This window comes from Choloepus didactylus, chromosome 17, assembly GCF_015220235.1.
Source record: "Choloepus didactylus isolate mChoDid1 chromosome 17, mChoDid1.pri, whole genome shotgun sequence".
Classification (NCBI taxonomy): domain Eukaryota; kingdom Metazoa; phylum Chordata; class Mammalia; order Pilosa; family Megalonychidae; genus Choloepus; species Choloepus didactylus.
The window spans coordinates 31,235,848-31,251,282 of NC_051323.1; the positions used below are offsets into that span (position 1 = coordinate 31,235,848).

Consider the following 15,435-nt stretch of genomic DNA (forward strand, 5'->3'; position numbering starts at 1 on the left):
TACAAGAAAAGTACAAAGAAGCTTTTTTCCCTGAACCATTGAGCCAGTGAAACCCCATCATCCCAAAACATTAGTGTGTAATTCTAACATACATTCAGGTTGTACATCTTATCAGGTGTCACACAATTTTGATTTGTCCAGTTACTGGTAATTGGGCTTTGATCAACTGATTAAAGTAGTATCTGCTGAACTTCTCCACTTTATAGTTATTCTTTTTTCCCCTTTGTAATTAATAAGTATCTTGTAGGGAGATCATCAAACTTTCAATTACTAGTTTTACCATCCATTGATGATTTTTGCCTGAATCAATTATTAACCACAGTGATTGTCAAATAGTGAGCTTTTAATTTCCATCATTCCTTCTATATATATTGGTTAGCATTCCACTGACAGGTAGAGCTTTTCCTTCTTTCCCATTTATTTATTTATTTTTATCACTGTAGACCTGCAGCTTCCTATTTTATTCGATAGGTTATAATCTGTTACTATCATTATTTATTCTGATGTTCAAAGTGTTCAAGATCTGGCCACTGGGAGCCTCTTCAAGCTGGTACCCGGTGTCGTTTTGATCCCCATCATTCTTTAGCATGTTCTTACTTTCTAAGACAAAAAAGATATTTCCGGCTTGTCTTATATTTTCCTGGCACCAGTCTTGGAGTGGGCTATATCTCTAAGAAACTCTGGTTCCTTTTAGTGGATAATGGTATTTAGAAAACAAGATCTGGACAATTCACGCCTCAGGCTCCATACTGTTATGCCACACTGGGCCACCACCATCACCCCCTGTGCCAATATCTCCCCACTACCTTGCTCACACCAAGCAAATGCCTTTTGAACTGATTTATTCAGGAAGGGAGGAAGACACTAAAGAAGTCAGGAAGGCAGAAAATGAAAATCTTTTAAAAAGGCATTTCAGTATTACACAAAATTATCATTTCAAAGGACAAAGATACATATGCAAATATATTCAGCCATAGCATTACATAAAAGTGCCTAAGTTCCTAAGCAACTAAAGTTACCTTTCCCAGTAAAGTGCCATATACTGTATATATAAAAGAAAACATGGTTGATATTTTTATATTTTAAAAGTCAAATAGCAACATTTTAGTAAAGTTTTAGAATTTTTACCATTTATTATATTAGCAAGAAAATCACTGTATACAAAGATATTACAAAGGTAATAAAATATTCTGTACAATAAAAGGCATTTTGACATCGTAAAAACAATAGCGTCTTGATGCAAACCTTACCATTATATAATTGAACAGTACCTGAGAACTTTTAAAAATTACTTTGTCAGTGCCTCCAAATTCACTCCAGTCATAAAGCATATAAAAATACAACAGTCACAAAATAGGCTATTGCCATTCTGCTGGAATCGGGATTCATCCTCGTCAACGGTTTTTTTCAAGTGCATTCTTTAAAACAGAAGTCGTCTCTCAAGTGTTCATCTGGTCTGAACCATGCATGTAAGAGTGCTCACTACTCAAAAGCTTTGCTTGTGTTTTCCTTTCCATCTCATCATAAAGCTACCTGAATTCTACAACAGTGAACTACATTATCTAATTACCCAATAAAAATCGTTTGTCACCAATGATGTCTCATGAGATTGAATCTCAACTGGATCCCAAAATACTCCAACCATATCCATAATTTATGAAAAACCACAATGTTTCATTAGATAACACTTTAAGAAGAGACAAATGTTTGATAAATACTTTCACCAAAAATTTATATTTTACCTGCTGATATCCCTGAAAATTCAATTTATTGAAAAACCAACATCTTGTATCAATTACATATTATTGTATAAATACAGATGTTTAATGAATTTTATCTGTAATTCTTTAAGTTTTTGAAAACCCAATAGTAACTGAAGTTGTGGAAACAAGTGATAAGAATACTGAAGTATGATAACTTCTACCCCTTTAAATAAATACTTGCTGAATGGTATTTCTTCTGAAGTTGTAAGACATTTAGAATAAACAAAGATTTTTTTTTAATTATATCTGAATTTTGTTTATTAAGGGGGATGATGGGGCCATGATTTTTTTTTTTTTTTTATTTTTGGTCTGCTTTTGTATGCATCAAAAAAAATGACAGGCATGATCACTTTTGAGATCAGCTTTATTTGCTGCTAAGTTTGTGCTTTTTAAACTCTGCTAACATGTATTTGTTAAAATATTAATTTGACTAAGTCTTGGGCAAACGAAGGCATAAAACAGGATACAGACAACCCATATATTTATCTCCAATTAGCTACCTACTCCTGGCCTTAACACGTGAATAAATAGCAGGAAATTTTCTATCACGTGATAGATAAAGCAAGCTTCCTAATTTTCTCCATTTTATACTTAACCTCTATAAACAAAACACATCAGAAATCTTTCAATGGCAAGTTTATTAGCTATGATGGAACTCACTTTTAGGAAGACAGTCAAACTACTAACAGTTTGTACACAATTATGGCAAAGAAATTAAGTCATAGAATTGCAGAATTGGAAATCATTAGTAAATGACCTTATCTTTGCTAAACAACAGGAAATGGTTCCAGAAAGAGTTAAGACCAAAAGAAGGTTCTCCAGATCTGGGCAACAGCTAGTCCCCTAAGGAGAAACCAACCTCAGGATTCTTACTAAAGAATCTGTCTAATCCATATAGATTTTTCTAACTCTGCAGAGTATTAGACAACTGAGGAGTATTTGGATTAGAGATTAATTAGGACTACAGGATAGAAACAGATGTTGGCTTATTAACAATTTTTGACTAGCATTATACAATTTACAGTGTTTCTTTTTATGCATTATTTTAATATAACACATCCTGTGAGGTAGGTAGGCTGAGAATTATCTGCATTTCATATCTGAAGAGATAAGACCTTACAGAAGGTGTGATTTGCTAAAGATTGCATAACTTTTTTAAGTGGCAGGGCTGAACATTCAAACTCAGATCTTGTGACTAAGAATTCCCTATTCTTTCCAATTCTTTATGCTATTTAACAGCATGTGGTAATTTCTTTCACCTCTCAATAATTCAATATATAAGATATTTTGATGCTACTAGGCAGCCAGGATCAATAATTCCAAATCTCTTAAAATGGAAAATATATTTAGTTTTCCTGAAGTATTAAGTTAGAAATTGATGACTCAGCTGTTTTGTCCACTAAGGTTGTGCTTAGAGGACCACTTATCAATTTGAAAGGGAATTAAAATAGATTTTGATGACAGAAGTCAGAATAGTAGTTTTGAGGAGTAGGTACAGATTGGGAAGGGGCATGAAACTTTTGGTGTGTTGGAAATGTCCCAAACATGGTTATCTGGCTATTTACATATGAAAAATTCATCAAGTAGTACACTCAAAATGAGTGTACTTTATATATTTTACTGTATATACATTATCCCTCCAAAGAAAACAACTAACATCCAGAGAAAAAGAGTAACATCTTTGAAAGTTAGAGTTTTGTCTCATTCACCCCTGTACCCTTTTCCAGCACTTCACATGGTGCTTCATACATTAGATAGTTAAAAAAAATGATATGTGATTGAACACTGGAGTGTCTGTGCCAGGGTAAGGTGCAGACAAATGCAAAGAGAGAGACTTCTGATTAAATCTGCCATATATAGTGGAGAGAAGTAGCAATGTCAGGGATATGAAATAATCCTAATAATTTTAGAATTTCTCCTTAATACAATTGATACTACTATTCTCAACAGAGCTGTTTTCAATCTCAAAGGGCTATGGGAGGATTTGTAAAGAAAAGAAAGGCGGAGGGTAAAGGAAGAGAACTGTATTTTATATACTGACATAATCTTGATATCCTGCTTTTCCTGCCAGGTTAAGTACCTTTCCCTTTAAAAACCATATCCCTGTTGACATTTTTATCATCATTCCTGTCAGTTCCACCTTTGCCTCTCTAATAATAAATACCATTTATTCAGCACCACCTATGTGTCAAGAACTATGCTAAGTGCTGGAAGCACAAAGAAGAATGAGACAAAAACACTTAAATGACTATAGTACAGTAAGAGGAGTTCTGTAATGGAGACATGTAGAAACTGCACCTCTACTAGGGAGGCGGAACCAGGCTTCAAAGAGGAGAAGCCCAGTCTTAAAGGATGAGTGTCTTAGTTGTAGAAAAGCCAGAGGCAGAGTGGGTAACATGTTAAAGGCATGAAGAAATGAAAGAGAATGTTTTTTTCAAGGAATTCTAACTATGTAACTGCACACAAAGGGGTCTGGGGTATTTTTAACTGGGACATGGAAAAGATTCTTGTTGAGGAAAAAAAGAATGTAGGCCTGTACTAAGAGCCCACCAGGAATGGAGAAGGGACAGACAAGAGATTTTTGAAGAGGAGGATCAAAAGGACTTGATGCTTAAGTATGAGAGTGGGTAAGAGAAAGAATAAAATATGACTTTGAGATTCCTATTAAATATGTCGGGGGTGGTGGTGGTAATGCCATTAATGGAAGTAGAGTATGCAAGAGGAAGAGCCAGTTTACAAAGGCATTTAGGTAGTGTGGAGAAAGTTGAAGCTGTGGGCATTGATGAGTGTGCCCAGAGGGAAAAATAGCACCAACTGATGGCTAAGGTTAAGACCCTGGAAAAAAATGAAAGTCTACCACAGAAATCCAGGAAGAGTATCCAAGGAAGGAATGGCTGATAGGATAGAAGGTTAAGGAAAGGTAAGTCAGGGTGAGGACTCAAAAAGACACACAGTTTGACAACGGTAGGCGTTTGGTCACCTTTTCCAGAATATTCTAAGAAAACAGGTGCTAAAGACAGAAATCAATAGACTAAGGAATGATGGAGAAGTGAGGAAATGGAGGCTGAGAGCATTTCAGAACTCTGGATATGAAGGGAGGGAACACAACGGTGGTAGGAAAGGATTATTATTATTTTCTTTCTCTTTAGACTAGAGAAGAAGCTTACCATGGTAATACAAAGAAAAGAAGCACTAAATAGTGATGTGAAGATACAGGAAACACAGGACAAGAGAGAAAAGAGGAACGATCCAGTGAACAAGTAGACTTTAGAAAGGAAGCAGGACACCTTTTCCCGACAAACTGAAAGTGGGGTATTATAAGTAAGGTGAAGGTATACATTTAAGTAGAGACAGAAGGGTAGCAGATTGCCAAATTCTCTTAAAATTCTGAAATAAATTCTATGATCAGTAAATTGCACCTGAAAAATGGAAAAAAAAAAAATCCACTGGAAATACTCTAAACATAGATGTGAACCATACATTAGTTCAGCTTACACAGAAAAAAACTGCAAAACAAGCCAATTGCTTACTTAACTTAAAAAATCCATTTAGATATTCCAATAGTATTAGTTTAAGTGGACCAATGCTAATTATAGAATTCTGAATTAAAAAAAAAAAAAAAAAAAGCCCACCACTCATCAACCACCATCTGGAGATATCCTGGGTTCATATCTTAGACAGGAAAGAAATTGTGCCTTCAGGTTTTTCTTTTTCCTTTGTAAGTTCTACTAATATTATTATACATATATGTGCTGCACATAATAATATGCTCTTATGATATTTTAGTATTATATAAGTATTTTTCTTTTGAAATCATCATTTCTGATAAATATTAATGGTACTGAGTTAGGTGTCTTGAATCTTTTGCTTCCTGAACTATCCTGGCCCCATGTCTTATCAATCTGGATACCATGTTTAAGAACTAGAGATGAGCTCATCTTCCTGCTTGCTCTTCTTCCAATTTTCCAGTATCGATCAACTCAGAATTTTTATTTTTACTTAGAAGGCAATCACATATTCCCCATTTTAACTGGACTGGCTAGTTTTTAAATGTTCCAGTTAAGTTATGGTTTGGCTGTATACTGTATAAATGAAATGGCACATTGTTTCTAGTTAGGTGTATGTTCAATATTAGGGTAGGTTCTGTTGTAAGATAAACTAGTTTAGTAAGTTAGTTACTTAGCATCATGACAATTCCATTGGCAATAAGGATTATGGCCCAAATTCTACCAGCATTTTGCCACTGGGATTACTTGCTTTCAGGCAGCTTGTATTAACATTATTAATCCTGGACTTGAACGCACATAATTCTGATATAAACCCAATGCCACATTAAACAGAATTATAAAAAACATAAACACCTAATAATTAAAACAATTCTTTTTCCAAGAAACGAAATTCTATGACAGTAGTTTGAATGTTCAATAAATATTTACTGTGCTTACTATGAGGCAGACACTGTTCTAGATACTACCAGATACAGCAGTAAACAAAAGAGATAAAAATGTCTTCCCTTATGGAGCTTATATTCTAGTACAGGAAAACAAACAGTAAACAAAGCAAAATGCTTAGTAAAGTCTGATTGTCATAAGCTACGGACAAAAATAAAGCAGGGAGACAGGGAGTGCAGACATGCAGGGATTGCTATCATGCGCGATAGTCAAGGAAGGCTGTGACCAGGTGAGTGAGACCTGAAGGGTGTCAGAGTGGGCTATACTATATCTGGGGAAAGAGCGCTGGAGGCAGTGGGCACTCCAGGCACAAAGGGTCTGAGGCAGGAGCATGCTGGGTGTTTCTGAGGAGGAGCTCTGAGGCCAGAGTGCCTGGAGTTAAATGAGCAGGGGAATAATTGTAGTAGGTGAGATAGGAAAGGCGAGTATTGACCTGCTAATTTTAAGGACTTTGGCCTTCGCTCTGAATGAAATGGGGAGCCACTGGATGGTTTTGAGCAAATGAACGATATGATTTGACTTGTTTCAAAAATAATTACTCCAGCTACTTTTGGAGAACAGACTGTAGGGGCACAAGGGTGTAAGGAGGATTTAAGAGGCTATGGCTTCGATTCGGGCAAGAGATGACAGGGGCTTGGAACAGGGTATTAACAGTAGAGAACAAAAGAGGTGGTAAGCTTTGGATATATTCCAAAGGTAGGGCCTAGCAGATTTGCTGATGAATTGCGCAGAGGATTAAAAAAAAAAAAAAAAAGAATCAAGGATGACCCCAAGGTTCTTGGTCTGAGCAACTGGAAGCATGGCATTGCCATTTACTGAGTTGGGAAGACTGGAAAAGCAAGTTTGGGAGGGAAGATCAGGAATTCAGTTTTGGTTATGCTGCATTTGAGCTTTATTAAATATCTAGGTAGAGATGTCAAACAGGCAGTTTTTCACATGTGAGACAAAGTCTGGAGTTCTGTAGTAGCTAGAGATAAAATTTGGGAGTTCACAGCATATAGACAATTGTCAAAGCCATGAAACTGGATGAGATCACAGAGTAAGGACATAGAAGAAAGAGGTCCAAGGAAACATCTTCCCCTTAAAAATCATAAGCAATTTTAGAAGTCTGGATTTAAATAGTCCAAAATGTAGAGAACCTTCTATATCTTGAAAGTTCACTTCAACTGCCTTCTGTCCAACTTAGCATTTTAGAGAAGTTTTGATTTACACATAAATCTAAGAAACTCCAAGAAGCCTCCGAAAACCCCTTAGGGGTCACCTTGGCCCATGGGCCTCAAAAATAATACAGAATTTATTTTTACAATGACATAGCCATTACAGGTTTTACCTTAAATTTGCTTGAAAGCAAATATCAGTTAATTCATTTACCTAAGAATGCATTAATACATTATAAAAGAAGTATAAAAGCATATTTGGAAAAACTGGAGCTTTGCTCTAATGTTCTCCTCAGAGTCCATCCTGAGAAATGTGGTACAACACACCACACACAGTATCAGTCACGTGTTTCAAAAGAAGAAACAGTAAAGCCCTTTTAGGATTCTCTTTCTGAATTTTCTTTTTATGACAGTTCTTAATTTTATATTCTATGTACCCAAAGTTTTATACTCTTCTCTGAAAAAGAAATTTTTGGACTATCACCTCTCAAAAACAAAATAAAAACAAAACAAAAACCCTTTGAATATCTGACTATATTATCATCTTGGTCAAATATAAAATGCTGCATCCTAACAGGTAATACTAAAATGACTGAAAACATGTAAAAGGATTTAAATCTTGGGAATTATATTTAAAAGTATTCATAGGCAAATGGGTCACTCAGCTGCTCATTTTGCATAGTGCCAATACTTGAATATTGACTACTTTGAACAAAACCATGATTGTTTGGATTAGTACTGTTCGATGGTCCCGACTCATTTATCATGCTGTTATCTGCACAACTGAAGGCTGATCCCTCAAATGCATCTGACTGTGAAACAAAAGCAGCAGTACTGGAACTGGAGCCTGCTGACATACTGGAAGAAGACATCGGATGAAGCTGTCTCAAGTCTCCTGGCTCTAACAATGAATTACATGAGGAGTTTTCAAGATTCATGCTCACAAGTCTCGAATTATCAGTCTCCCTCATGCTGTCATTACTGGGTGTCATCATATTCACAGGGCAATTAGGCAGCACGTTGGCATCAGGAATACCATATAAGTCAGCTGGTGACATGGATGATGATTCCATTCTGCCTATTTCATTAGTATTGTTAAAAATGCAAGCATTAGAAGCATTTAGTTCACTCCCAACAGGTATTTTCAGGAATGGTGGAATACCTTGTGAATTAGAGGAAAGTGTCCCTGTTGAAAAACTATTCAGTGGATTTGTACTGACTGAGTGTGAGGTGGAGTGGGCGACTGATGACCAGCTTGAAGAAGGCTGAGGCACCACTGAGGGTATGACTGAAGCATGATGTGACAATGCCCTTGTGATGGACACAGGTGGGGAATAGTAGGATTCTACTTGACTTGAAATTCCTGAAGGCCTGGACGTTTCTGTCAAAACTGCACCTTGGGAAAATAAGTTTGATTCTGTGGAGGGAAAAATGTATTTTTATGAAACTAAAAGAAACAAAATTACAAAAACCATTATTTCTAAATTAAAATTGTATAAACATACTGAAAAAGAAAATTTTCAAGGAAACTGATATAACATTTTCAAATAAAAATTGTGAATAGTATTAAAATTAGTACATGAGCCCCAAACTGCATTCTGTAACATCTACTATTTTACAAATGCATGTAAAATAATTTGGGTAAGTTATTTTGAAACATATAATGTTACTCCAGTTAAATACTGAAAGTCTAGCATCTGAGGTCCTTTAAAGATATTTTTGAAAAGTAAAAGATAAATACCAGAATTTCAATTAATTGGAACCCAGATAGACAAAATTGTTTCATATTCTCTACTTTTTAGGAGAAAATAGAGGGATGGAGGAAACACTCATTAGGGATGATTTAAAAATCCACGTAACTTTCAAGATATATTAAGATATAGCACTAAGGTATTACAAAATCTCCCTTCAGAAAAAACTTAAGTATTCTGTGTATTTATTTCCATATTGTATAACTGCTGTACCTACTAATCCAGGTAAAAGCACTGATTTTAAGAATGCAAGGAGAAAAATATTTCTAATTAACTCTTAGTTCAATTATATAAATCAGAGGTTAGCAAACTTTTTCTGTAAAGAGCCAGATATTAAGTATTTTAGGCTTTTGTAGGCCATCCAGCCCCTGCAGCAACCTCTCAACTACAGACAATATATAATCAAATGAGTATGGCTGTGCTCCAGTAAAACTTTATTTATAAAAATAGGTAGCCAGCCAGATATAAACCATTTCTTCATAACACCTTGTAATTTGTAAAACTGCCATTATATGACCAAAACATAATCTCTCAAACAATAAAGTCCAAGAATATAATATGTTTCCAAAGTGACCTTTGGAAGCTGACCTCAATTCATTCAATACTGAAAGCATGAAAACATCGTAGGAGCCAAAAATATCAAAGAAGCAGTTATTTTTTCCTAAAAACAGAATTCCTATATTTCATGCAAAGCACTAGTCTTTCTGACCACAAGGAATACACTGTAGGGCAAAAAAAAAAAATACCTTTTTTGATGAATCGTCCTTCTCCAGGTCTTGGTCTTTCAGGAAAATTAACTGCTATGATAAAGTTTATCCATTACAAAATATAATTTGAAAAATAACGTAAGTTAAAATTTGAAAAAACTGAATAAAGCAAATAAAACAAAATTATTTAAATACAAATCAATCCCTGATGTTCTTACCACAATCCTGCCATAGTTTCTGGAACAGTAGCGTTGTTTTTTGCTTCTTGGCTTTATTGCCATATGTATCTGGTTAGAAAAGAACAAAGAAAGTTTGTGAATCATCACAGATTATGCTTCCTCTCCATTAATAAATAAATAAACATTTTATTCACACTCAGAAAATACTTTAGATAAATATACGTAATATAGATTTAATAAATGTTGTAGAATATGGCTCAAGTGAGCAGTAAAGAGGATTTTTCTCTTAGTAAATGTGTAAAAAATATTCATCCTGGTTTCTTACAATACCTATAAGTCAACAATGTCAACTAATGTGGTAAGGTCACTGTGCTGGTTTGGATGTATTATGTCCCCGAAAATGCCATTATCTTTGATGCAGTCTTGCGTGGGCAGCAAACGTATTGGTGTTGATTGGGTTGGAGACTTTTGATTGGATGTTTCCGTGGAGATGTGATAGCTTAACTGTGGGTGAGATCTTTCAATGGATAATTTCCATGGAGGTGTGGTACCGTCCATTCAGCATGGGTCTTGATTAGTTTACTAGAACACTGTATAAGCTCAGACAGAAGGAGGGAGCTTGCTATAGTCAAGAGGGACACTTTGAAGAATGCACAGAAGCTGCAGATGAGAGACAGTTTGAAGATCCATTGAAAGCAGACTCTTGCTCTGGAGAACCTAAGAGAGGACAAATGCCCCAAGAGCAACTGAGAGTGACATTTTGAAGAGAAGCTGCAGTATAGAGAGGAAAGTCCTGGGAGAAAGCTATTTTGAAACCAGAACTTGGAGCAGACGCAAGCCACGTGCCTTCACAGCTAACAGAGGTTTACTAGATGCCATTGGCTATCCTTCAGTGAAGGTACCCGATTGTTGATGGGTACTTTATAAAGTTGTTGGACACTTTATGGTAACTGTTTAACCAAATAAACCCCCTTTATAAAAGCCAATCCATTTCTGGTGTTTTGCATCCTGGCAGCATTAGCAAACTAGAACAGTCAGGTAAAGATCAAGACAGAGATCACCCTCTGCACTGTAACTTTCCCATCTATAAAAAGGGTACAACAAGGACCAACACACAATTGTATTCAAATGTGTCCTAAAAGAAAATGTTATGGACCAAATTTAAAACATTCATAAAATCTTACCACCAGAAAGCCTACCTTTTTCATCTGGCAGGTATCTAAAATCCATAGATTCACTAACTTCCTGGTCAGATGGTCTCCGCAGCTGCATTTTTACTGTTACTGGTTCCATTATAGCTTTGCAATATGGTGGAGTCTTGAAAACAATGGCTACTTGACGGTGTACATCAGCTTGTGAAAAGATACCTTTTGCTTCCCAGTTGTTCAACACAAAACGAACTTCTATGTCATCTAGTGAATGAGAAACCAAAGAAATAACAATGGGAAAACAAAATAAAATGCATCTATTAATTTAAAAAATATTCTTAATTCAATGAAACAAAACAAATAATTACCTTTCTGAACTTTGTCACAGAGTAGAAATATTTCATCTCCTCCTCTGACACTTCCACAGTTTTTGTTTACACGACAAATCCTTAATTCTGCGGTGTTAGGAGCACCTAGATATAAAGATTTTTTTTGATGGATTGCTACCTTGGTAATATATTGTATTACTTTTTAAAGGGGAGAATTTTAGGGAAATAATTTACAGAACAAATAAAAGTCCTAGTGTATAGCTAAATTAAGGACACTAAATACATTAATCATCCACGTCTGTCCCTTTCCATTCCAAATGCATTGCCCTATCTGATTTTATTTATAGGCAGTGACCAATCCCCTAATTAAACTTCCTTGCTTTCAGATTCTGACTCTTCTAATTATCCTACACACTGTCACCAGATTAATCTTCTTGAATGATGACCATACCCTTATGAATGCAATTTTCACACTTATTATTATCTGGCCAATAATATTCCAACAACCTTCCCTGGTATTCCAGCCTCTCCACAATGAGAATAATCTGATCTACTTTTATAGCCTATGTCTTACTATCCTTCTACAAGCAAAATTGGCACAGCCATACACTATTGGGGGAAGCAGATATAAGTGTGTATATATACACACGACCTTTTGTAGGGCAATTTCATAATCTTTTAAAAGTATAAAATTCATATCCTTTAATCTAGAATTTGCCAATATTTTCACTTCTAGAAATTCACTGTAGGGAAATAGCTGCACAAGATGTGCACATACAAGAATATTTATTGCAGTACAGGTTGTTAGAGTGAAAAGAAAAAAAAAATGAGAAGGAAACAAATCAAGTATCTTGTAATAAGGTAATAATTTTATAAAATTATGATATAGCCACATAATGAAATACACAGATAATGAAAAGAATAAGGTGACTGAAAGGGAAAGAGGTTCAAGATATATTGCTAAGAAAAAAAGTTTAAAAATATGGTCATGATTACTCTTTAAATAGTTGCCAAAAATATATTGTGTGAATAACGAGGATGATGACAATATACTTCTATAAGTATGAAAAAGAAAGAAAGTCGTTAATATGCACCTGAGGGCAGTGATTATCTTGAAGAATGAGATTATAGATTTGCTCTATGTTCTATATTTCTGTAATATTTGAATTTCTCCTAAAATGAACATATTCTTTTTCTAATTACCAAAACACTTTTTTAAAAATTAAACTTTACAAATACAAGAAAAAGAAAGTACTTACGGTTGTCATAAATTGGGTTAGAGACTACAGGAGGAAGAGCAGTTGTCAAATTACCATGTTCATCAGGGAGGAAAACTTGAAAACACAGTCTCACCACATTGAGATCACAATCTTCAATATCAAGCAGCTGCTGTTCAGGGACTGAATAATAAGAATATAAAATAATCACACAGAACTAAATCCCTGCTATGTTCTCCTCCCTACCATTATATCCAATAGCCTTGAGAAGCATCCAAATCTGTACTAACAAAAAAACAGAGACACAATCTCAAGAATGCTATTTAATCATCATCATCAAGTGGTCACTACATAACAGTATTTATTAAGTTACGGCCATGTTCTAGAAGTAACTCTCCCTGTCCTCTGGGATTTAGAGTAGAATCCCAAACTGACATTAATAACAAATGAAATTTTAAAGAAATGAATGCAGGTTACATACAACAGAGAATAGAATTCATTAATTCAACAAATATGTATTTGGTCCAGTCATTGTACTAAGGACTCTATGTAAATTATCTCCTACATCTGTACAAGAATTATCACCCCCATTTTACAGATGAAGAACTGATCTTAAAGAGATTAAATTATTTGTCCAAAGTTTAACAGCTAATAAGTGGTAGGGTGGGGATTCAAACACAGGTCATTGAATCCAAAGCCTATGCTCTTAAAAACTGAACTCTACTAAAAAATTTCATGTATGTTATGTATAAAATTGACATACACAGGAACAGTTAATAAAATCTGGATCAACATCCTAGGGATGAAAACCAAGAGGATACTAAATGATGTAAGATAGCTAGTTTTCATAATGAACTTCATGTGCAAACTGAGTTTGCTTTTTAAATAAAAAAATCCTACTGTAGGACAATTTTGCAGTTCTGAAGAAATAAAAAACTCATTCTTCATGACAAAATATGTATAATGATAGTCTGTTAAATAGATATTTGAAAAGAAAGCTACTTCCAAAGGAATATATTGCCTTTTTCAAAAAATATCTTAAGCTGTAGTAATAAATCATAACATAACCATATTTTTAAAAACATGAAATATACATACTTAGATCACATAAAAATTTTTATTATACAAAGAGCATTAAAATTTGAAGTACTATATAACAGTTTCAAAATCTGCTCTATACTTACTTGTTAAATCATACTTTGAAAGTTATCACATTTCTGTGTATGTTACACTTCACAATAAGGAAATAACTGAAATTGTGGAGCTATAACCCATAACATTTTTTGAAATTTGCCCTCTAACTACTTGTTAAATTATACTTTGAAAGTTATCACTTTTCTGTAGATTTTATAGTTCACAATAAAAAAATATAAAAAAAAAATTGAAGTACTAAATCTGAAAACACACTTTAAAACCTAAATTTCCCAGTCTTACACGCAATAGCTAATAAATGACAAAAACTTTGGACTGTTTTTCTTTAAATTACATTCACACAACCTCAATAGCTATCACAACACTTAAAATTATCCCAGTATCAGAATTCTTAAGCCCAGCATTGAAATATTCTACAGGAATATATTTGTACACTGAAAGGTCAAAATATTAGTATACCAACACTTGCAGCATAGCAACACACTCTATTGGCACAATTATATAGGCAATGAAAGGCCTACCCCTTAAAAATCATTTTTTTAAATGAATAATAGAGAGGGATGGGGAGGATGGGATGTTTTGGGTCTTCTTTTTTAAAAACTTTAATTTTTATTCTTATTCTTCTGCGGTAACGAAAATGTTTAAAAAATTAATTGTGGTGATGAATGCACAACTATAGAACAGTACTGTGAACAAATGATTGTAAACTTTGGATGACTGTATGGTATGTGAATATATCTCAATAAAATTGTATTTAAAAAAATCAAATTTTAAGCATTATAATTTTAGAATGCAAGATATTAATGTCTCTTAACTTCAAAGATGATTATTAATCAATAGACAAAAATAAATAAATAGCTAAGTGATCCAACAGTAAGTTTAAAAACACACCTAGGTGAATGGATAAACAAATTGTGGTATAGTCCATTCAATGGAATAATACCCAGCAATGAAAAGGAAAAAACTATGAATACACCCTGTTCTGGTTTGCTAATGCTGCCGTTAAGCAAAATACCAGAGACGTATTGGCTTTTATAAAAGGGGGTTTATCTGGTTACACAGTTACAGTCTTAAGGCCATAAAGTGTCCAAGGTAAGGCATCAACAATCGGGTACCTTCACTGGGGGATGGCCAATGGCATCCAGGAAAATCTCTCTAAGCTGGGAAGACATGTGGCTGGCATCTGCTGATCCCGGGTTGTGTTCTAGCTCTTCTATCAGTTCCTGCAGGTTCTTCAAAATGTTGTTCTTGGGGCATCTGTCTCTTATCTTCTCCAGAGCAAAAGTCTGCTTTCAACGGCCATCTTATCTGTCTCTCAGTTGCTCTCCAAAATGTTACTCACAGCTGCTCTGAGGTCCTCTGTCTATGAACTCCTTTATACGACTTCAGTGATCCAATTAACACCCACCCTGAATGGGCGGGGTAATACCTCCATGGAAATGATCCAACAAACATTTCACTCACAGCTGACTGAATCACATCTCCATGGAAACAATCAAAGGATTCAATCTAATCAACACTGTTCTCGTTTGCTAATGCTGCCGGAATGCAAAACACCAGAAATGGATTGGCTTTTACAAA

General features: G+C 34.7%; 1 protein-coding gene across 3 annotated transcripts in view; it reads right to left on the reverse strand.

The window, feature by feature from the left end:
• Nucleotides 1–825: 825 nt before the first annotated feature.
• REL (REL proto-oncogene, NF-kB subunit) overlaps nucleotides 826–15,435 on the reverse strand; it is a 37,489-nt gene continuing 22,879 nt past the window's right edge. For 2 of the 3 annotated variants that reach the window (XM_037807339.1, XM_037807337.1), the window contains 6 exons: nucleotides 12,745–12,885; nucleotides 11,525–11,629; nucleotides 11,208–11,420; nucleotides 10,048–10,116; nucleotides 9,869–9,922; nucleotides 826–8,788 (listed from right to left, as the gene is read on the reverse strand). In XM_037807339.1, coding sequence (XP_037663267.1) covers nucleotides 8,004–8,788; nucleotides 9,869–9,922; nucleotides 10,048–10,116; nucleotides 11,208–11,420; nucleotides 11,525–11,629; nucleotides 12,745–12,885 — 1,367 coding nt within the window. In that variant the 3' untranslated portion in view covers nucleotides 826–8,003. The remainder of the gene's footprint in view (nucleotides 8,789–9,868; nucleotides 9,923–10,047; nucleotides 10,117–11,207; nucleotides 11,421–11,524; nucleotides 11,630–12,744; nucleotides 12,886–15,435) is intronic. The other variant, XM_037807338.1, reaches the window with a different exon arrangement.